This window comes from Chiloscyllium plagiosum, chromosome 38, assembly GCF_004010195.1.
Source record: "Chiloscyllium plagiosum isolate BGI_BamShark_2017 chromosome 38, ASM401019v2, whole genome shotgun sequence".
NCBI lineage: Eukaryota > Metazoa > Chordata > Chondrichthyes > Orectolobiformes > Hemiscylliidae > Chiloscyllium > Chiloscyllium plagiosum.
The window spans coordinates 10,048,456-10,073,418 of NC_057747.1; the positions used below are offsets into that span (position 1 = coordinate 10,048,456).

At 42.4% G+C, this 24,963-nt stretch overlaps 1 protein-coding gene across 8 annotated transcripts in view; it reads right to left on the reverse strand.

Moving 5' to 3' along the window:
- ptpn20 (protein tyrosine phosphatase non-receptor type 20) overlaps positions 1-24,963 on the reverse strand; it is a 414,663-nt gene that overhangs the window by 361,372 nt on the left and 28,328 nt on the right. For all 8 annotated transcript variants that reach the window (XM_043678810.1, XM_043678805.1, XM_043678807.1 and 5 more), the window contains exon 2: positions 10,737-10,877. In XM_043678810.1, coding sequence (XP_043534745.1) covers positions 10,737-10,860 — 124 coding nt within the window. In that variant the 5' untranslated portion in view covers positions 10,861-10,877. The remainder of the gene's footprint in view (positions 1-10,736; positions 10,878-24,963) is intronic.

Sequence of the window (24,963 nt, forward strand, 5' to 3'; positions counted from 1 at the left end):
TTGTTGGGCCGAAGGGCCTGTTTCCACACTGTAAGTAATCTAATCTAATCTAATCTAAAAAAGCAAAGCTAATGTTTTAAGCCCGGTGACTTTTCATCTTCTGACACTAATCGCGAAGATACAGATTTGTCGCACTCCCTCTACAGCAGTAATATTCTTCCTGGTACAGAATCCTGCCCACTGTGCAGAAAGAGGCTATTCAGCCAAGAAAGTCTATACTGACCCTCTGAAGAGCATCCCACCCCGTCCCTGTAACCCTGCATGGAGATTTTACCATGGCTAGTCCACCTAACCCGCACACCTTTGGACTGTGGGAGGAAACCAACACAGATACAGGGAAAATGTGCAAACTCCACACAGACAGTCCCCTGAAGCTGGAATCGAACCCAGGTCCCTGGAGCTGTGAAGCAGCAGTGCTAAACACTGAGCCACCATGCTGCCACATTTGTACATGCTGCCCCGTATACACTTTCAAATGTTTTGAAGTTTTTTTAAATAAGATCACTTCTCTTCTTCAATCTCGAAGTCCTGTTTGCTTTTCGTAGGTCAGTCCCACCATTCCAAAGGCAAAAGTTTATTGCAGTTCCTCAACAACAAAACTATCTTTCCTGATATAAGGGGACCACACCTTCTCACAGTACTGCAGGGATGTTCTAACCAAGCTCCTGTATAACTAAAGCAAGACTTCACTACTCCAGTACTCAATTCCTCTTGATACAGGCTAACAATCCATTAACCTTCCCATTAGCTTGCTGAACTTGTATGTTGGCCTTCAGTGACTTGCTGACAAAGATGCCCAGATCCCTTTGCACATTTTCTAACCTTTCACCATTTAGCAAATATACTGCATGTCTGTTTCCCTTCCAAAGTGAACAACCTTACACCTTCCCGCGTTGGTGATGGAATACAATCCTGCCCTGCTTCACCTGAAAATGTTTTTCATTTTCCTCACCACACACATTCCTGCTGAGCTTGGCATCATCTGCAAATATTACAGTATATAATCTTGGTGATTAAATAGGAGACTGATACATTTGGCATGGCTTGTAGAGCAATGGGGCTTGATTCCTTCATAAAAATCTCCTTATAAGATGTCCAAAATCTCACCTCTCAATCTTTGCTGTTTTAATTTGGGTTCTTCATTCAAGCACAGGCCAGACCTCCAGGTTTCTATTCATATTTAATAATAACACACACTTGCTGCAGCATCAGAGCTGCCTGATCTGATCTGCACTAGTTCCAACCTTCCAGCAGAATCTCTACAAATGGCAATTTAGGCCACATCACAGCATACCTCAGAGGCTCATTTTTATTCAATCCCATCTCTACTTTCACCTTTCTCAAGATAAAGAATACACACTGTTCACTCATTCCTTCCAACATTTCCTCAAAGAGACGCAAATACTGAATCGGCAGGCCAGCGCTGTTCCCAGCATTGACTTCTGGTTTCAGAAGTTGATGCTACGCACAGACCTCGGACATCCGTCTTTGGTGGCACCAGCACGGTATGTACTGTTCAGGCTCATCACAGCTTGTCCACGGTGGCATTGTTTTTTCTGAGTGCTTTTCATCTTTTTTCACTTCTTCCTTTCTCATTTATCTTTGAGGCTGGAGCACTGTTGGCCAGGCAATGGCTACAGCATCCGTGGCATGGACTCCTGGTGGCAGTGGCAGTGCCCAGAGATGAACTCCCGGCAACAGTAGGCCCAGAGCCTGGGATCCCAGCAGCAGTAGCCCAAGTGCCTGAACTCCCAGCAGTGGTGGTGCTTGCAGTGGGGACTCCCAGCAGCAGCAGGCCCAAAGCCTGGACTGCCGGCAGTGGTGGTGCTTGCACTGGGGACTCAAAGCAGTTGTAGGCCCAAAGCCTGGGCTCCCTGCAGCAGTAAGCCCAGAGCCTGGGCTCCCACCAGTGGTGGTGCTTGCAGTCAGGACTCCCAGCTGTGGTAGGCCCAGAGCCTGGACTCTTGGCAGTGTGAACAAGACAGCAGCATGGCAGCAGAGCCAGGATCTGTTGGGCCACTAGTGTCATCACTGCTGTTGCCTGAGCAAGACACCTTGAGAACCAGAACACCTTGCAGAAACCCTGAACTCTGGGCTTGAGGACCCAATTTGAACAGAAGATGAACTCTTATTTAAGTAATTCCTTTTGATCTTTATTGTATCTCAAAATGCCACATATATCTTCAAGATATATGCGACCATAAATAAATTAATCATTCAAAAGGAAAGCAAAATTAGAGGAATGAAAGGTACCCTTTCTAATCTAATTTCATACAAACAGATCTTTTCTGTACTTTTCTTCTGTGATATCTGTACAGGTTCTTGTAACATGGCACTAAATTCCTCCTCTTGTTAGAACACCTGATTTGTTATCAATTCCCTTGGGTCAACTGTGTTCAAAGATGTATTGTTTTGAATTAGTGCCATAGTACATTTCATTCTGATATATACAACACGCCCAGAGCCAATATGGGATGCATTAGTCATTACAGAATGCACAGTTCCTAAGATTGTTGGAGAACTGTCACATTTGGCTGGCCTTTGGTTTTACCAATAGTATTTCTCGCCAGAGTAACTATGAGAAGTGCTAAGAATTCACTACAAAATGTCAGGTTGCTAGGGCCAGGGTTTCCTATTTCCCCTTTTCAATGATCAATTTTTCTTTTTACCTCCTCACTGCACTCAACAGAAAGCCTTCCAACAAGCTGTTCCTTTGATTTCCTTCTTCCTACTAATCCTGGTAATAACACACAGGCTGTATTGACAGCTGGATGCAAGTGGAATCCAAGAGTGCAAATGAGCTTCAGTCTGTGGAGGAGAATGCTTGAGAAGTTTTACTGAATCCTTAGTGACCCACTTTACATCCATGGAATCCTAGCCCTTTTTATTTGACACAGATTAGTTTGGGATCCCTAGGAAGAACAAAGAATTAATGATTTACATGCACAATTGTTTGTCTTTAGCTCTGCTGATGAGAACAATATACACTTTATTCCAAGGACGTGTACTTTGAACTTTGGAAATTAGAGCCTTGAGTTTCCAAATGTTATTGTTAGCCAACAGAACCTCCAGAAATACATTGGTGATCTTGTTCAATTGCATTAAGGTATTATATTGTACTTTCAACAGAGAAACAGGCCATTCTGTCCAATAGATCCATACTGGTGTTCATACACCACATATCTTCCTTTATCAAACCCATCTGCATTTCACTTGGGTCTGTCACTGTTGTGTGGACAACTGCATACAACAGTTGCACTGTTGCAAAGACAAGGGTGAGTGCTGGGGAATCTTTAAGACTGGATTCTGAGTCTTACTGAGGCCCTATGTTGTAGTAATGACTGATGCAATGAGAGAGTGAATGTCATACCTAACTTCCCAAGGCTTTATAAGACCATAAGACATAGGGGCAGAAATTAGGTCATTCAGCCCATTGAGTCTGCTCCGCTATTCAATCATGGCTGATAAGTTTCACAACCGCATTCTCCCGCTTTCTCCCTGTAACCTTTGATTCCTTTGATACTCAAGAACCTATTGATCCCAGTCTTAAATAAACTCAATGATCTGGCCTCCACAGCCTTCTGTGGCAGTGAATTCCAGAGATTCACCGCTCTCTGGCTGAAGAAGTTTCTCCTTATCTCCGTTCTAAAAGGTCTTCCCTTTACTCTAAGGCTGTGCCCTTGGGTCCTAGCCTCTCCTATCAATGGAAACATCTTCCCAACATCTACTTGTCCAGGTCATTCAGTATTCTGTACATTTCAATTAGATCTCCCTTCATCCTTCTAAACTCCATTGAGTATAGACCCAGCATTCTCAAATGTTCCTCATACATTCAGCTTTTCATTCCTGGCACCATTCTAGAGAATCTCCTCTGAATATATTCCAGGGCCAGTACATCCTTCCTGAGATATGGGGTTCAAACCTGCACACAATACTCCAAATGTGGTCTGACCAGAGCCTCGTAGAGCCTCAAAAGTACATCCCTGCTTTTACATTCAAGTCCTCTCAAAATAAATTTCATCATTGCATTTGCCTTCCTAACTACTGACTCAACCTGTAAGTTTACCCTGAGAGAATCCTGGGCTAGAATTCTCAAGTCTCTTTGCACTTCAGACTTCTGAATTTTCTCCCCATTTAGAAAATAGTCCATGCCTCTATTCTTCCGACCAAAGTCCATGACCTCACATTTTCCCACGTTGTACTCCATCTGTCACTTCTTTGCCCAATCTCCTAACCTGCCCAAATCCTTCTACAGCCTCCCCGCTTCCTCAATGCTACCTGTTCCTCTACCTATCTTTGTATCATCTGCAAAGTTAGCCAGAACGCCCTCAGTTCCTTCATCTAGATTGTAAATGTATAAAGTAAAAGGTTGTTATCTCAACACTGACCCTTGCGGAACACCACTTGCCACCGGCTGCCATCCTGAGAAAGACCCTTTTATCCCCACTCTCTGCTTTCTGCCAGACAGCCCAGCTTCTATCAATGCTAACAAAATGCCTCTGAGACCATGGGCCATTATCTTACTCAGCAGCCTTTTGTGCGGCACCTTGTCAAAGGGCTACTTGAAGTCCAGGTAGATAACATCCATCGGCTCTCCTTGGTCTAACCTGCTCATTACTTCTCAAAGAATTCTAGCAGACTTGTCAGGCACGACCTCCCCTTGATGAAACCACGCTGTCTTTACCCTATTTTACCATACACTTCTGAGAATTCAGAAATCTCATTCTTCACAATGGACTCCAAAATCTTACATTTGACCAAGGTTAGGCTAATCAGTCTGCAATTTCCCATCTTTTGCCTTACTCCCTTTTTAAATAGGGGTGTCACATTATCAATTTTCCAGTCCTCTTGGACCCTCTCTGATTCTAGAGATTCCTAAATGATCACCACAAACACCTCCACTACCTCTTCAGTTATCTCCTTTTGAACTCTGGTGTATAGTCCATCTGGTCTGTGTTATTTATCCACCTTCAGGCCATTCAGTTTTTCTATCATCTTCTTCTTGGTGATGGCCACCGTACTTAGCTCTGTTCCCTCATTCTCTTGAATTTTTGGGATATTACTCCTGTCTTCCACCATGCAGACTGACAAGATATAATTATTCAGTTCCTCAGCCATTTCCTTGTTCCCCACTACTATCTCTCCTGCGTCATTTTCCAGCAGTCCAATGTCCACTTTTGCCCTCTATATATCTAAAGAAACTCTTACAGTCTTCCTTTATATTAGTGGCTAGCTTATCCTCATACTTAATCTAATCCCTTCCCTTATTTCTTTTTTGTTGTCCTCTGTTGGTCTTTGTAAGCTTCCCAATCCTCTGGTTTCTCAATGCCTTTTGCTACATTATATGTTTTCTCTTTTGCTTTTATGCTATCCCTTACTTCCCTCGTCAGCCATGGTTTCCTCATCCTCCCTGTACCATGCTTCATTTTCCTCAGGATGAATCTCTGCTGTGTCTCCTGAATTACTCCCAGAAACCCCTGCCTTTGCTGTTCCACAGTCTTTCCTGCTAGGGTCCTCTCCCAGTCAATTCTACCCAGCTCCACCCTCATGCCTCTGCAGTTGCCTTTATTCAGCTGTACTACTGTTACCTCTGATTCTATCTTATCCCTCTCCAATTGCAGAGTAAATTCAATCATATTATGATCACTGCCTCCTAAGGGTTCCTTCGCCTTAAGCTCCCTTATCATATCTGCCTCACTGCACAACATTAAACCCAGTATTGCCTGTTCCCTAGTGAGCTCCACCACAAGCTGCTCCAAAAAGTCATTAGATTAGATTAGATTAGATATTAGATTAGATTACTTACAGTGTGGAAACAGGCCCTTCGGCCCAACAAGTCCACACCGACCCGCCAAAGCGCACCCACCCAGACCCATTCCCCTACATTTACCCCTGCACCTAACACTACGGGCAATTTAGCATGGCCAATTCACCTAACCTGAACATTTTTGGACTGTGGGAGGAAACCGGAGCACCCGGAGGAAACCCACGCAGACACGGAGAGAATGTGCAAACTCCACACAGTCAGTCGCCTGAGGCGGGAATTGAACCCGGGTCTCTGGCACTGTGAGGTAGCAGTGCTAACCACTGTGCCACCGTGCCGCCCTATGTCTTGCAGACATTCCACAAATTCCTTTTCTTGCAATCCATTACCAATGTGATTTTCCCAGTCCACCTGTACATTGAAATTCCCCATGATCACTGAATTTTTGCCTTTCTTACACACCTTTTCTATCTCCTGGTGTATCTTGCGCCCCAGCTCCTGCCTACTGTTTGGAGGCCTATACACGACTCCAACTATTAATGGTGTATAATCCAAGGAAGCCAGTCTGACCTCTTGCTGAGGGAGCAAAAGGTGAATGCAGCCCAGGATGGGAGAAGGCCTAGTCATCTCCCACTTTCACCTCCCACAATCCTGAGTCAGCAGGAAAACAGACCCTTCGGTCCAACCAGTCCATGCCAACCATGTTCCCAAAATAAACTAGTTCCACCTTGCTGCACTTGGCCCACGTACCTCCAAACATTTCTTATTCATGACTTATAAAAGACTTATCCAAACGTCTTTTAAATGTTGTAACTGTGCTACATCTACCACTTCCTCTGGAGGTTCATTCCACACAAGAACCCAATGTGTAAAAAACACCCCATATATCTCTTTTAAAATCTTTCCCCTCTGTCCTTAAAAATATGCACCCTAGTCTTGAAACTCCCCACCCGAGGGAAAAGGCACCTGTCATTAACTTTATCCATACTCCTCATGACTTTATAAACTTCTATAAAAGTCACCCCTCAACCTCTTACGCTCCAGTGAAAAAAGTCTCAGCCCATCCCGCCCCTCCTGATAACTCAAGCTCTTCATTCTGAGGGCAGAATTCAGTGGGCATGCTGCGGGCAGAGGGGGCTTCAAAAGGGATAGTTTGCTTTAACACTAGACGTGCGATTGAGGTGCTGGCCATTGACATTGCAGGGTCATCCACCTTCAGAGGTGAGTCCAACATGGCTGCTAGGCCTGTGCTCCAAGTGGCTGTGGGGTCAAGGTAAACATCTTGCGAGTCTGAAGGGAACATTAGGCCCCAGCTACCATTTCCAATTTAATACCATGATCCAAAAAGGAAAGCACTACCAAATCAGGCATCAGAAAGGCTTCAGGTGCTGTGTTAGTGTTGCCCTACTGAGTCAGCTGAGAAGCATTCTTGCCCCTTAACCTCCTCAGTTCAAGACTGACTCTAGGACTTGACAGAAAAAACAAAGCAGGCACTCATTGCCTGAGTGCTGAGGGAGTGTCAGAGACACCCGTCTGCTGCATAAGACCTCAACTGAGGCCCTGTACATTAAAAATGAAACTTATATTTGTCTCCTATTTGGAAGTGGACCAGTAGCATTACTCTTGGTGCTTTCGCTAATGTTTATCCTGCAAGCCAACCATCACAAAAAATCTGATTATCTAGACACCATCACATTGTATGGGAGCGTGCTTTTTCTTGAGGCTATGTTTTAAGAAAGTACTTCACCAACTGCAAAGTGTACTGAGATAGCCGATAGTTGTAAAAATATGCTGCCAATAGAGGCCCATCTTTACTCCAGCACAGCGCTACTCTATGAATTATAGGTTCCAATTCCATTCCACAGCGGACATCCTCACCTCAGTTAAAACATCTTTCTAATACAAGTCAGAAAACACGTGATTTGGGAACAGAACTCTGAATCTAAGTGAGTTCACGTCCCTCTCATGTAACATGCAGCTGTATGGATGTGCATGAGAGGTTGAGGAACAAGCAGCATGCCTACTAAAACAGTCAAACAAAAGCATTGTAAACACACTGGGGCTGTTTATTCTTAAGTGGGATATTGTTGAAGTTGTTTTGTTTTTTTAGATAATCTTCAAACATGGTTTCGCTTGGGCCTTGTGGAGTTTTGAGACATTTTTTGAAGAGTGTAATGACGTAACCGATCGAGAAAATTGTACAGGAGATGAAGTGAGCAATCTATTTGTTAAGTAAACATTTTCTTCATTTGGTAGATGATGTCCTCGAACCAATTAAATAGAAAAGGACAATGTAGCTAAGTATATTCATGGAAAGTATCCGTTTTGTGAGGTAAAGTTGAATCAATGTTGATCTAATTGAAGCAAATTCAACATCAGTTGCTTTTCCTTCAAATTCCTTCATGGCAATGATGTTGAATTTGCTTCAATTAGATCAACATGTGACCATGTCGATCTTCTATTATCTGCAATTCAATTATATGATTATAGAAACATAGAATCCCTCGAGTGTAGAAGCAGGCCATTTGGCCCATCGAGTCCACACTGACTCTTCAAAGAGCACCCAGATCCATCTCCCTACCTATCCCTGTAACCCTGCATTTCCCACGGCCAACCCACCCTGCCTGTACATCCCTGGACACTATGAGCAATTTAGTATAGTCAATCCACCCAACCTGCACACCTTCCCATTAAAATAAATTTCCAGAAAGAATGTTGAGAGTGGAGATCGAGTGGATTTATTTCCCAATCCATTGTTGCTAAATCCCAATTTGATTTTGCTAATGAAAAGATGCCCTCTGGTATTAAATGCCAGTTTGTTTACATCAGTGCCACTTTAACTAAATGTGGATGGCCTCCTGGCTTTCCACTGTTTATACCTACTCTCAGAATGATGCCCGTAAGATGGGTTAAAGCTAGTTTCTTTACAGAAGATGGCATCCTGGCTATGCCAACACTCATACCGCATCACAGTATGGCAAAAGCCTGAGCCTTGGAATTCAGAATCATTTGGGTGTGTCGACGAATGATAGTGGAACCAGTTCCCAGGGTCAAAGTGTTTGCTGCTTTTATGTAACGTTGCTAAGAAAGCAGAAAACTTTTATGACAGAGAGGGAGCTGCCCTGACATTTGAGCAGCTTGAGTATTGTAATAAACAGGTAGCATTTTCAGTGGAACATTTTCAGTGAGAACAAACAAAACCAGCAATCAGCTCAGACTGGCAATAGCTTCCAAGAGCCATTCGATATTCTGAGGAATAAGCTGCAAAGTTATTCTGGACACAGTCCCAGTTCAGGCCATTTTACAGTTCAGCCCTGAACAATGCAGGTGTAAATATTTTACTAAGATATTATATCTCATTTGGAGTTTCTATTTGTGACAAATCATTTGTAACATTTGGACCTGTATATTTTTAATCATCAATGCTGTAGTGGGATCTAACAGCAAGCTCTATATTATTAGATGAGATCCAATCAGATGGCACAGAATGACAGAAGGCATAAGGATATTCAGGGTGGTGAGCTGTCAATATTGTGCTGGCTTTGGGAAACAACGTGGGTCATAGTTCTAACACATTTAACTGCGACACAATGACTTTTGTCCTAATTGGTTCAACCTTTCTAATCAAAAAGCACCAAAATCTTGGGCTATACATTTTAGCACAATCAAATGGCTAGCCATACCATTCACTTCCTGTCTCCACAGCTCTTCTTGCTGACTTGCTAAGTATCATCATCTGCCCTTGTCCTGCAACATTAAGTCCCACCTTCTAATCATCCTGTAATTGTGGACCATCAGGAGCTCTCGTTCCACCAACACATTCATTGCAAAATTCTTGATTTTATCTGCAAGTTTCTCTGAAACAGTGTTCCAATCTGTCCTTGAACCATCTCTGAGTTCATGATTTTCAATGCGCACACCATTCTTTAAACTCTGGCCCTGTCATCTAACTCCCACTCAATCCCCAGTCAGCATGTTTGCCATTAGAGCCCATATTACTGGCCATGTCTATCATCTTGCCCTCTTTCTCTTCTTCTTTCATCATCTCTTCAAAATCTCTCCCTTTGATTACGGGCACGTTTCCTGGTGCTCATTGTCGGTTCACATCTCACGTCGTGCAGAGAAAGGGAAGTGTTGAGAAGGAACTGTGCCTAAATCATGTCCATTTCAACCTTTGACAGAATCCAACATATCATGCTCCTTGAAACGTTAATAATATATCAGACAAGAAGCTACAACTCAGCAATGACTAGAACTAAGGGGCATAGCCTGAAGATAAGGGGAGGAAGATTTAGGATTGAGTTGAGGAGGACCTTCTTCAACCAAGGGAATCTGTGGAATTGTGAAGCAGATGAGGCTACCTCACTGATTGCTTTTAAGGCAAAGATAGATAGATTTTTGAACAGTAAAGGAATTAAGGATTACGGTGAGAGGACAGGTAAGTGGGGCTGAGTCCATGAAAAGATCAGCCATGATCTTATTGAATGAGAGAGCAGGCTCAATGGATCAAAAGGCCTACTCCAGCTCCTAGTCCTTATGTCCTTGTGATTATAAAACAGAAATAAACTGGAATTACTCAGCAGAATTCACCACAGGAGGCAGGATTAAAGTTCCAGTTCGAGGAGCTTTCATTAGACAATGGTCATCATATTTAGGAAATATTAACTCTGTCTCCCTCTTCACAGATGCTGCCTGACCTGTTGAGTAGCCATTTTTACCTCAGATTCCAGTCTCTGCAATTTCTTGCTTTTACCAGAGGAATGCTTTCCCGACTTCCCGATGGATGAGAAGCTGATGATGCAAAGTGAATGACAAACAAAGCTGCTTGTGAAGTGGTGGCTCCCAATCCATGGGAGCCCAAAGCAGACATTTGTGATCGTGCCCGCGTTTTGTGAAGATTGGAACTTGTTTTGTAGCACTTACAGGCACAACGTCAAAATTAAATAATAACTGGAGTTTGTAAAGAAATTACCTTGCAGTGCATTCTCCTGCAAGACCTCGGCAGCTTGCAACAATAAGGCCCAAATTTCATCATCATCCATAGGACTTCCTCTTGCCTCCAGGACCTCAGCCAGAGTCACAAAAGAATTACTCATGGCTGAACTGGAAAACCCTGCAAAGAAAATAACAGGGAACAGAAAATAAATAGGTTCGATTGGTAACTGCCCAAAGGCCCTTTAATCACCTGTGCTGGCTACGTGAAAGAACTGGTTAACATGTTCCACTCTCCTCCCCTTTCTCCATTATCATAGAGATGTACAGCACAGAAACAGATCCTTTGGTCCAACTTGTCCATGCCGACCAGATATCCTAAATCAATCTAGCCCCATCTGCCAGCATTTGGCCCATATCCCTCTCAACCCTTCCTATTTATTTACCCATCCTGATGCCTTTTAAATGCTGTAATTGTACCAGCCTCCACCACTTCCTCTGGCAGCTCATTCCATACACACACTATCCTCTGTGTGAAAAAGTTGCCCCTTAGGTCCCTTTTAAATCTTTCCCCTCTCACCCTAAACCGATGCCCTCTAGTTCTGGACTATCCCAGGGAAATGACCTTTTCTGTTTACCCTATCCATGCCCCTCATGATTTTATAAACCTCTTTAAAGGCCACCCCTCAGCCTCCGACGCTCCAGAGAAAACAGCCCCAGCCTGTGCATCCTCTCCTTGTAGCTCAAACCCTCCAACCCTGGCAACATCTTTGTAAATCTTTTCTGAATCCTTTCAAGTTTCACAACATCTTTCATACAGCAGGGAGACCAAAACTGAACACAGTACAGTTGGTTCTGCTCTAACCTGTGTTTCTTCAGCGCAAATTGGCTTGAATACGATTGAAAAATTTCTATTTTTATTTGTAGAATGCGAATTTTCCATACCTATATTGGCTACATCATGATTTGGCCCCAATAGTTTACTTGGTCTAGCTATTGCGCAATTTTCTTATAACACGGGATGACACAAGATTGGAATTATTGCATTATATCAGAACAAACTGTATTCCAGAAGGTGCCTAATCAATGTCCTATACAGCCACAACATGATCTCACAACTCCGACACTCAATGCACTGACCAATAAAGGCAAGCATAATGAACACCTTCTTCACTATCCTATCTACTTGCAACATCACTTTCAAGGAACTATGGACCTGCACTCCAAGGTCTCTTTGTTCAGCAACACTCCCCAGGATCTTACCATTAAGTGTATAAGTCTTGCCCTGATTTGCCTTTCCAAAATGCAGCACCTCACATTTATCTAAATTAAACTCCATCTGCCACTCCTTGGCCCATTGGCCCATCTGATCAAGACCCCGTTGTACTCTGAGGTAACCTTCTTCACTGTCCATTACACATCCAATTTTGGCGTCATCTGCAAACGTACTAACCATATTTCCTATGTCCATATGCAAACTATTTATATAATGGATGAAAACAGCCCTGAAAACCTCACCTTTTTCAAACATATATCCAATCTGTTTTTGAAAGTTATTGTTGAGTCTGACTGCAGACTCCTTTCAGGCAGTGCATGTTAGATCATAACAAGTCCCTCTGTTAAAAGAAGTGTTTCGGTTGTGCAAGAGTGTGACAAGGGTTAATGGAAGGTTAAACAGACTTGGTGGAAGGACAGCTCAGAATTGTAGGGACCTTCCTCACATTCTCTGTAACCATGTCTACCGTATTAATGTACCCTGGCTGCAATCACACAATAAGCTTCATCGTGTTTAAGACAAGGACCTCACCTCATCTCAATAAACCAGAGCCCCTGGATCTCTATCAGGGAAGAGGATGGTGACAGTAAATATACCAGATAGCTCATACCAACATATAAAATCCCCACAGTTTGGAAGCAGGCCATCCGGCCCATTAATGTCACACCCACCCTTCAGAAAGAAGCACCACAAACCCACATTACCCCTACCCTATCCCTGTAATTCCTTATATCCCATGGTTAATCCACCCAGCCTGCATACCCCTGGACACTACAGGCAATTTAAGCATGGCCAATCCACCCTAACCCACACATCTTTAGACTATGGGAGGAAACTGGAGCAAATTCACACAGAGAAAACATGCAAATTCACAGTCACCCAAAGGTGGAATCGAACCCAGATCCCTGGCACTGTGAGGCAGCAGTGCCAACCACTGAGCCACCATGCTGCCAGTGATAAGCAATGCTAAAGGCTCACCTTAAATCCAATCCTTATCTGCCCCCATCTCCTTTCATCTTTTGACATTTATTTTCAGTTTATTAAACTTTGGTTTATTGACTTTTCTGGAAACAGTGTTTCCCGCAAAAACTACCAAAGAGACAGTACAATGCACTTTTATGTTTGTTGTTTTAGATTATATTCTCTACAGCGTGGAAATAGGTCCTTTGGCCCAACAAGTTCACACCGACCCTCCATAGAGTAACACACCCAGACCCATTTCCCTCTGACTGATGCACCTAACACTTAGGGCAATTTAGCATGGCCAATTCACCTGACCTACACATCTCTGGACTGTGGGAGGAAACCGGAGCACCCGGAGGAAACCCACGCAGACACGGGGAGAATGTGCAAACTCCACATAGACAGTCGCCCAAGGCTGGAATCGAACCTGGGTCCCTGGCTGTGAGGCAACAGTGCTAACCATTGAGCCACCGTGCCACACTTAAGGGCCATGTAAACCAAGCATCTGCCTCAAGTTAATTTACCATGTATCTCTAGATTTTGCTGTGTCGACCATTTTGGTAATTTACTTAAAATCCCATGGCTCACACTGAAGCTGATGTGCCCAAGTGGAAATGTTTAGCCTGCTGTTTTGCCAGCAATTCAAAGCAGCATGCCTAAGTATAACACAGGTACACGACGATAAATTATTCAGTTCATTTGCAAATTAGAAAGACCAGAGCAATGCATGCAAACATCAGCAATGAAACAGGAGAAACCCTAGAATTCACAAAGCACATTCATTGTCAGTATGCGGGACGTAACTGAAATTAATGATGAAACATATTCTTTGTAATGGTGCAGCTATTTCTGGTCGTTTCAACTCCTTAACTCCAGAATTGTCACCTCCAACACCTTTTGGAACCGTTTGGTTAGGAAAATTAGTACCAAAACTGCTCACAGAAGGAGGTAGATGGTAGCATTGTGGTAATGTCACCAGACTATAATGATCTGGGGCTGTGGGAATCAAGTCTTTTTGGAAATCAAAATCAATTCATAACATCTCAGCAATGGAATAATTGTTGGGGAAAACTCATCTGGTCATTAATGTCCTTAAAAGAAAGGAAATCTGCTGTCCTTATTCATTCTGGTTTGACATTTACAATTATATTTTGACAATATAATTGAATCTCAACACTCTCTGAAAGCCATTCAGTTCCAGGACAATTAGGGATTGGCAATAGATGATAAAACCTTGATACTATAGTGAAAGATAGTTCATCTAAGAAGTAATTATTTTGGTTATTTGAGAGCATTACTTTTATATTGATTTATTATTTTTGATCCAAACATGTAGAGTCCATGTGACAGTTGATGTGCCCTTAAAAGCAATATATGTTTGATGTCATATCTGTTGAACGTACAATCCATATTACTTTATTCTTACAGCAGAAATAGAATATTGATATCTTGAGTGAAGCCCCAAGTTGAGCAACATGCCTCACCTGAACCAACTCAATTTTCTTTCCTGCATAGATCCCTGATTGAGAATGCACCACTGTATAGCCACAGAAATACTGCAGCTGCAAGAACAGACCAGAAGCTCGGAACCCTTCAGTGAGTAACCCCCTTCCTGACTCCCCAAAGCATGTCCATCTTCTACCCTGCACAAATCAGCAGCATTGATGGAATACTCCTCACTTGCCTCGATGAGTGCAGCTACAGCAACACAAGAAACAAAACACAACTAGGACAAAGCAGCCCCACTTATTGGCACTCTACCCACAACCTTCAACAGTTATTGTGCGCACTATTGACACAAAGGGACAGCAGCGTGTACCATCTACAAGATGCACTGCATCAACCCACCAAGACTCTTTCAACAACACCTTCAAAACCCATGTCCTCCACTGGCTAAAAGGACAAGGGCAGCAAATACCTGGGAGGGCCAACACCTGCATGTTCCCCTCCAAGCTACTCCCCGTTCTCACTTGGAAATTTATTGCCGTGACTTCAGTCACTGGGTCCAAATCCTGGAATTGCTCCCTAACAACATTGTGGGTGTGCAGACTCCACATAGATTGGACGGTTCAAAACAGCAGCTCGTCACCACTTTCTCAGACCAATTAGGGATGGGAAATAAATATCAGTCCAGTCAGTGATGCCCACATCCTATGAAGGAATGTGAAACAAGATAGCAAGACAAAAAGACAATGTTGTCGAGCAGAATGCTGAGATACAGGCTCCCAGACCAGAAGGGATTGAGGTTCACAAGACGGAGGTGTTAGCAATTCTGGAAAGTGTAAAAATAGATAAGTCCCCTGAGCCGGATGGGATTTATCCTAGGATTCTTTGAGAAGCCAGGGAGGAGATTGCTGAGCCTTTGGCTTTGATCTTTATGACATTGTCTGCAGGAATAGTGCCAGAAGACTGGAGGATAGCAAATGTTGTTCCCTTGTTCAAGAGGGGCAGTTGGGAAAACCCTGGAAATTATAGACCCGTGAGCCTTACTTCGGTTGTAGGAAAAGTGTTGGAAAGGGTGATACGAGATAGGATTTACAATCATCTAGAAAGGAATAAGTTGATTAGGGATAGTCAACACGGTTTTGTGAAGGGTAAGTTGTCCCTCACAAATCCTATTGAGTTCTTTGAGAAAGTGACCAAACAGGTGGATGAGGGTAAAGCAGTTGATGTGGTGTATATGAATTTCCGTAAGGCGTTTGATAAGGTTCCCCATGGTAGGTTATTGCACAAAATATGGAGGCATGGGATTGAAGGTGACTTAGTGGTTTGGATCACAAATTGGCTAGCTGAAAGAAGACAGAGGGTGGTGGTTGATGGAAAATATTCATCCTGGAGTAAAGGTACTAGTGGGGTACTGCAGGATCTGTTTTGGATCCACTGCTGTTTCTCATTTTTATAAATGACCTGGCTGAGGGCATAGAAGGATGGGTGAGTAAATTTGCAGATGACACTAAGGTTGGTAGAGTTGTGGATAGTGACGAAGGATGTTGTAGGTTACAGAGAGACAAAGATAAGCTGCAGAGCTGGGCTGAAAGATGGCAAATAGAGTTTAAGGTGATTCACTTTGGAAGGAGTAACAGGAATGCAGAGTACTGGGCTAATGGTAAGATTCTTGATTGCGTAGATGAGTAGAGAAATCTTGGTGTCCAGGTACATGGATCCTTGAAAGTTGCCACCCAGCTTGATAGGGTTGTTAAGAAGGCGTATGATGTGTTAGCTTTTATTGGTAGAGGGATTGAGTTTCAGAACCATGCGATCATGCTACAGCTGTACAAAACTCTGGTGCAGCCACATTTGGAGTATTGCATAAGTTCTGGTCACCGCATTATCGAAAGGATGTGAAAACCTTGGAAATGGTTCAGAGGAGATTTTCTGGGATGTTGCCTAGTATGGAGGGAAGGTCTTACGAGGAAAGGCTGAGGGACTTGAGGTTGTGAGAGAGAAGAAGTTTGAGAGGTGACTTAATTGAGACATATAAGATAATCAGAGGGTTAGATAGGGTGGACAGTAAGAGCCTTTTTCCTCGGATGGTGATGGCTAGCACGAGGGGTCATAGCTTTAAATTGAGGGGTGATAGACATAGGACAGATGTCAGAGGTAGTTTCTTTATTCAGAGAGTAGTAGGGGCATGGAACGCATTGCCTGCAACAGCAGTAGACTCACCAACTTTAAGGCATTTAAATGGTCATTGGATAGACATATGGACGAGAATGGAATAGTAGAGGTTAGATGGGCTTCAGATTGGTTCCACATGCCAGTGCAACATTGAGGGCCAAAGGGCTTGTACTGCGCTGTAATGTTCTACGTTCTGTAGCAAATAGGGAGATAGACAGTGACACAGTTAGATGAGTCTAGTCTTTGTAGCTTATTTATCTCTGAGCAATTCAGAGATGGCTCTGGTTCTAAATCTTTCATCTGTAATACTTTAAAACAACTCAGAACGTGAAAAGTTTTCAACATGTGATCTTTACATTCCAGATCCTTCCAGAACATTCCCAGATTTGTGATTGTACCTAACTCTTTAGCTCCACACACAGGCATAATCAGTCAAACAAGAGTTAATGAATCGGAAAAAAAAAACTAATCAACTGTAGAACAATCAAACCATTGAATGTTACATTGGGGAAGGATGGGAAGAAGCTGAGTGAAGTATAAACACTGACATGCACTAGTCAGGCTGAATAGCACATGTCTGACATGCATACTCTATGTCCAATCATGGCTGTTGAGACCATATTGTACCAGTACCTTTCTCTTCCAAACACATTTATGGTTACTACTCAGGTGTTTGAATATTGCTTTCTGTGCCTTCTATCCTTTTTAAAAATCTTTACTTTGTGAGAATCTACTCTCAGCTTAGTTTTTCCAGTTACGAATGACTATTGTTTTCTTAGTTGGGCAAACTTTTTTTCCTCACTTCTTGTTTTCTGTTCACTCCCATTTGTCTTCAGCTTCTGTCAACCAATGAGTTCTCTTTTTTTCACCCTGGTGGCTCAATCTGATTGGGATCGGCCAACCTGAACCAGGAGGGGCTTGTTCTGCCTGACAACTGCCAAGAGGATCCGGCTGAAATTTACTCAGGAGGGATTCTTTCCTCCACTGAAAAGTTCTCTTTCAACATATTTTTCATTGTTTAAGGCCTAATTCAGAAATGCCAATTTGGAAACAATAACAAAAGACCTGTAGCAAGCATTATATTCCAAATTTATATTTACAAAGGAGCTAAAACCTGTTTGGGTGTGGTTAAAGCTCACCTGTTCTTTATCCTTTCCCTATATGGTGGACAATGAGTCAACACCTACTTTCGGTATGGTTAAACATCATCTCTTCTTTGTCCTGTGCCAACATGGTGGATGGCATATTTGCAGTTGCAAGGGTGAGCGGCTTCCTGTCTGCCATTTTGGTGCCTTAGGAAGTTGGGAAACTCCTAAAAACAGGACCCACTGGTCTAACTTTAAATAATCTTGGACTCTGATTGAATCCACAATCTTTGAAAAAGAAAGATTAAACTTTAATAATTTCTGTGGAATTTCTCTTATTTCATCAAAATTGAGGTTTTAACCACTAAGAACTTTGAAAATTGCAACATTACTAAATTATTAATGAAATTGCATTTTGAAATGATGGGGGAGGAGTTGAGGAATTTAAAATTCACGTGTCTGGAATTCCCTCTTCTACCCCTCTCTTCCCCATCTTACAGCACTTTAAAACATCTCTCCTTCGCCAAAGTCTTCCCAAAATGTCCCTTTATGAGGCTCAATGTCATGTTTTGCTTGGTAACTCTCCTGTCAAGTACAGAGGAAAATTTTACAACATGAGAAAAGATGCTATAGAAATAGTTCATTGGTGAAATTGACTTCAGGGAAAAAAATCTTCTTATGAAAGATTCCCAGTTGCCCTGTTACAGAAATCAATAATTCCGACAGTGTTCACCAAGAATAAACTACCAATAAAACAAGATCCCTGAAATCTGTACATCCAAACAAATTGTCACACTACAGAGTGCACTTTTCCTCATTGCAAACAGGAACAACAAAGTTCATCACCTCTTAAACAGGCAGCATCACTAATTCAAAGGGTTTTCAAGCAGCCCTAAGTTCTGAAAGGTCATAGGCTGCTTGACCATTTTATTGAGTTGCTTCTCTGATGAATCTTGTACATTTTGTACTGGAAGCCTGCATCCATTGTTATGTGTCATTTATATCAATGATGTCGATGAGAATACAGGAAATATGGTTAGTAAGTTTGTGGATAACACCAAATTGGTGGTATAGTGGACAGTGAAGAAGGTTATCTACGGGTACAAAGAGATCTTACTCAACTTAAAAGGCATCTGGATGGGTACATGAATAGGAGATGTTTAAGAGGGATATGGGCCAAATGGAACTACATTAATTTAGGATAGTTGGTCAGCATGGCTGTATTGGAACAAAGGGTCTGTTTCCATGCTGTACAACTCTATGACTCTATGAGATGGGCCAAATGGCTGGCAAGTGAATTTAGATAAACGTGAGGTGTTGCATTTTGGTAAGACAAACCAGGGCAGGACTGACACAGTTAATGGTAGGGCCCTGGGGAGTGTTGTTGAACAGAGGGACCTAGTCATGCAGGTTCATTGTTTCTTGAAAGTGGTGTCGCATGTTGATAGGGTGGTGAAGGTGGTGTTTGTCATGCTTGCCTTCATTGGTCAGAGCATTGGGTACAAGAGTTGGGACATCATATTGCAGCTGTGCAAGACATCGATGAGGCTACTTTTGGAATACTGTGCACAATTCTGGTCTCCTTGTATAGGAAGCATTATTTAAATTAGTAAGGGTACAGAAAAGATTACATGGAGAGGATGGATAGACTGGGACCTCATTCCCAGGAGTGTCGGAGGTTGAGGGGGTGACCTTATAATGGTTCATAAGATCATGAGGGGCATAGATAGGGTGAATAGCCAAGGTCTTTTCCCCAGGGTTGGGGAGTTTGAAACTAGAGGGCATTGGTTTAGAGTGAGGGCTCCTGGAGGCAACTTTTTTCACACAGAGAGTGGTGCGTGTATGGAATGAGCTGCTAGAGGAAGTGGAGGAGTCTGGTACAATTGCAACATTTAAAGGGCATCTAGAAAGATACAAGAATATGAAAGATTTAGAGGGATATGAGCCAAACGCAAGGAAGTGGGACTAGTTGAACTTGGGAAATCTGATCGGCATGGATGCAGAGTCTGTTCCTGCGCTGTATGAAACTAAACACTTTTATCTGTGTTATTTAAGATGCCTTTTTTCTTATTAATGGAGTTGCACAATATCAAAATGGATTCAAATCAAAATGTATTAGGAAGACTGGCCTCAATAACAATGGTGTGAACACGGCCCTTTGTCAACTGCTCACTTTGTAAATTTGGCACAGAAATAGAGCACAAAGCTATCCTGAGCAAATTATGATTTACTATATAGTGCACCAGCTCACCAATGTGTCAAAGCCTAGCTTTTTCAGATTGGAGGACTATCCAGTCTACCTCAAATCGTTCTGCAAAGGTAAAGTATCTCAATCATTTGAACAACAGGTTAATCAAATCATTTCAATCTGCCACTGTGCCGTGATGATATGAGGAGTATTTTTCATGGACAGGGTGTTGCCATTCGCTCAAAAAAGATGTTCTTCCTACCACAAACTGAATAACACTGTGTATATTTCAGTGCTGATGCAATGTCAGGTTCATAAGCCGTGCATCCCAGCAACTGGCTGATCAAAGCAAACAGCATGTCCATAATAGGCTGAATAAAGACTGCATCAAACCAGATGTGCTTTCAAATACCCAAAACAAAATGCCCATTGTTAGATGTGATTCCACAATCAGGCAGCACTTGCTGACCAATCCTGAGTTCGCTAATGGCTACACGAACAAACAATTTAAGATAACATGGCTCAAGTCCACTCTCTAGAATTGACTTACATTACTAGGAAGATGATGGAAATGTGTTGCTGGAAAAGCGCAGCAGGTCAGGCAGCATCTAGGGAACAGGAGAATCGATGTTTCGGGCATTAGCCTGCTGCGCTTTTCCAGCAACACATTTCCATCTCTGATCTCCAGCATCTGCAGACCTCACTTTCTCCTCAAAGATTACTAGGAAGATCCCTGGTATGGAGAAATTATCTTATGAGCAAAGATTACACAGGTTAGGACTCTACTCAATGGAATCTAGAAGAACGAAAAATGATCTCTTTGAAAGGGGCTCAACAGGATCAATGTAAATGGGGAGGCAATGGCCTAGTGGTATTGTCACTGGACTATTAATCCACAAACCCAAGGAATGCTCTGGGGACCTGGCTTTGAATCTTGCCATGGAAGATGGTGGAATTTGAATTCAATAAAATTCTGGAATTAAGAGTCTAATGATGAACATGAATTCATTGACAATTATTGGGGAAAAAACCCACCTGGTTCACTAATCCCCCTTCGGGAAGGAAACTGCCATCCTTACCTGTTCTGGCCGTCATGTGACTCCAGACCCACAGCAATGTGGTTGAATATAACTGCCCCATGGGCAATAAATACCGGCCTCAGGCCTTGAATGAATAAAAATAAGGTCAAGGGGATATTTTGCCTCATGGAAAAGCCTAGAAGCTACAGTCTCAGAATGAAGGGCCGCCAATTTAAGCCTGAAATGAGGAGGAATTTCTTCTCTCAGTGGGTTGGGAGTCTTTGGAACTCCGTGACACAGATCTGTGGGGGACAGAGTGCCGGTGTTTATTCAAGGCTGAGATAGATTCTTGATCTGTCAGGGAATTAAGGTTTACGGAATAAAGGCAGGAAGGTGGACATGAGGAATGTTGGGTGAGCCATGATCCTACCAAATGCCAGAGCAGACTCAAAGGGCTGAATAGCATAGTCCTGTTTAAATTTCTTACGGTCTTAACTGGGGGAGAAACAGAAATCTAAGACAGATACTTCGGTGCTGAACTCTCAGAGGTGATATCTTTCAGACCAGACAGTAATTCGAGACCTTGTCTACTCTCCTAGGTAAACATTAAAGAGCCCTTGGTATGACTCCATGACAAGCTATTGTCCAGATCAACATTTGCCAAGAGTACCAAAACAAACAAACAAACAATCTGGTTATTGCTGGTAGGAGCTTGCTGCACATACATTAGCTGTCATGTTTCCTCATTTTAAATTACTCTTCAAAAGTACATCGTTAAAGGAGGACGACCTTGGGGTGATCAGAGGACATGAAATAAATGGTTCAAATCCATGTGTATTTCTTTTCCCTTTCAATTCTTAAATGATTGTTTCACAAGCCGTGTGCCGCGTATTCACTCAAAATGTCAGAACATATAGCGCCATCTCTTCAGGCATGAATACAGGCAAACTAGGTCCTAGCTTCACAGTTTGCAAATGTTTATGAAGGGTAGACTTGGCAGAGTCTGGGATGACTCGCGAAATGTGTCTGAGCACTTGGACCGCAGTCTCAAGGAGTAGGCCAGCATTCATTAGACATGTGAGGAATACCTAGGCAACGCTGACAAAGCATCTCACACACGCTGCACAACACAATGGCTGTCTTGCTGTTGTACGTGGCATGATTTATCTTTCCAGTCTTTCTGGCCTGTCAGGTCTCTCCCAACATGGTTGCGGAAGCCTTAATGGTTTCAAAATGTCTCCCTCACAAACAAAGCCTTCACAGTGGCCGTGCCTGTTGGAAATCACTCAGCAAGGATAACAAACAACTCAATTGCAACGCAAAAATGTTCACTGAATGTTTGTAGCAAAACCCTTCTCCCAAGTCACTGTAATATCTAAAGAAAATAAGGATTAAATAATAATCTGCAACTGTTCACATGATTTGTGTAGATGGATTCAAAACATATTATAATTTGTCTTTCTCCACCTTCCTTTTCTTTCTCTTTGTATGTGAATAAAGAAACCTACTTTTCCCATGGCTGTGGAATCAAAGAATTACACAGAATAGGTGGATCAAGAGGACGGAGGCTATTATTGTGGGCTGATAATAACAAGGCGTTTTCCAGTATTTTGAGTGCTGTCTTTTATCAACCCTGCTAAATACCATCAAATCTACTGTTGGCATCAGACTGGCTTATGCTCTATCAAGGCGAAACAAGCAATTTCAAATGGATCCTTACGATTGAGTCTGGAATGGGTTTCAAAAATGACCGGTGTCGTAATAATACATCATAAAGGATGCAAATTAGAAGTCAGATGCGGCCATTTGACACTTCAAGCCTTCTCCATCATTGAATGTGATCATGGCTGATCTGATTACTTTACATTTGAGCCAATGGGCTGAGGACTGGCAGATGGATAATTTGCATAAATGCGAGGTGTTGCATTTTGGTAAAACAAACAAGGGCAGGACTTATGCAGTTAATGGGAGGGCCCGAGGTAGTGTTGTCGAACAGGGAGACCTAGGGGGTTCAGGTACATTGTTCTTTGGAAGTTACATCATGGGTAGACGCGATGGTTAAGAAGGCATTTAGGATGCTTGTCTTCATTGCTCAGAACTTTGAGTACTGGAGTTGGGACGTCATGTTGAAGTTGTACAGAATGTTGGCGAGGCTTCTTCTGGAGTACTGTGTTCAGTTCTAGACACCCTGCTACAGGAAAAATATTATTAAATTGGAGAGGGTTCAGAAAAGATTTACAGAGGATTTTGCCGGAACTGGAGAGTTTGAGTTATAAGGAGAGCCTGGGACATTTTCCCCTGCAGCATTGGAGGTTGAGGTTTAGAAAGTCATGAGGGGCATAGATAGGGTGAATAGCCAAGGTCTTTTCCCCAGAGTTGGGAAGTTCTAAACTAGAGTGCATAGGTTTAAAGTGGAAGGGGAAAGATTTAAAAGGAAGCAGAGGGACACCTTTTTCACGCAGAGCATGGTGTATATATGGAATGAGTTGCCAGAGGAAGTGGAGGAGGCTGGTACAATTACAACATTTAAAAGGCAGTTGGACAGCTACATGAATAGGAAAAGTTTAGAGGGATATGGACCAAATGCAGGCAAGTGGGACTAGTTTAGTTTGGGAAACTTGGTCAGTATGAACGAGTTGGACCGAAGGTCTGTTTCCGTGCTGTATGACTTATGACTTATGCCCGCCTACCCTCAATAATCTTTTAAGCCCTTTGCTTATAAAGGATCTATCTTGAAATATTCAAGGATTCTAGATCAGTCTTCCTCAAAAGGTGATGGAACAAAGCCATATGACCCTCTTGAGAAAAGAAAAAAATTGGCATCTGTGTCCGAACTCGTTATTTTGAAATAGTGGCTCAAAATTCTCCCACAAGAGGAAACAACACTTCCATATGCGACTTATCAAAGCTCTTGAGGACCATATACATTTCAATCAGGTCCACTCCCATTCTTCCAAACACCAGCAGATGCAAGCATTGCCTGTCCAGCCTTTCCTCATGACAGCTTGTTCCTTCCAGGTATTACTCCAATAAACTGTCTTTGACACGCTTTCAGTATTTCCAATCCTTAAATAAGGAGACCAGTGTTGTACACAATACTCCAGCTGTGGTCTCATCCCAGTTCTGTACAACTGAAGCATAACCTTCCTGCCTCTGTATTTGATTCTCCTCGCAATAAGTAATGATATTCTTTTAGCTTTCTTAATTACTTACTGTACCAGCATGCTAACTTTTTGTCATTTATGTGCTGAAGGTATCAGATCCCTTTGCATCTCAGATCTCATCATTTATTCAATATGCTTCTTTTTTCTTCTTCTTGTCAAATTAGACAAGTGCACATTTTTCCAAGCATATTCCATGTGCCACATGTTTGCACATTTGCTTGGCATATCTAAATGTCTTTAAAGTCTCCTTATGTCTTCAGACTTGTCCAACAATACAAGGTAGCCAAATATGTCTTTGTGAGAATTATAACAATGAAGAGCTGCTTGAGAAACCCTTCAATATTGAGCTTTGTCACTCTCCTGATTTATTTCTTGTTTTTAGAATGATATTAGGTTAGACTTAAAATTCAAAACTGTACCAACTGGAAACATTTCCAAGTCATACTTTGTAGATCAATCTGCAAACAGCTATTTTATTTCCCTCCAATCATTGGTGAAAGGTATGCAATTCCTAAGCACACAGAATGGTCCTCCACCTTTTGCCATCACAATTAGAATTCCCTTCAATCTCAAAAGTCTTAAGCAGCAGCAAGGTTCAAATCCGACTGAAACATTTGTGTTTGTTCATTTCATCCACTTTAATAATGTTCTGACCTAAATACAGGTTCAGAGCTACAGCGTGGAGCCAACAGAATATTAATTAATATTTAATTGGAGTTTAACCAAAAGCATTTGCAAGAGCAGCCATTTCTGCACTTTAAGACTAAAGTTCATTGCAACATGTTAGGAGTTTAATTCGTGATTATATTATTCCAGATCTTGTGTTCGAATAAAGTTCCTTTCCAACTTCACGTTGTCAATATTTTTTGTTATTGTTTCACATTGGTCACGTAATGACGTCAGCAAAGTTAACTTTTTGAATAGGAAGTTATCTACAGAAATATAGTTACAGGC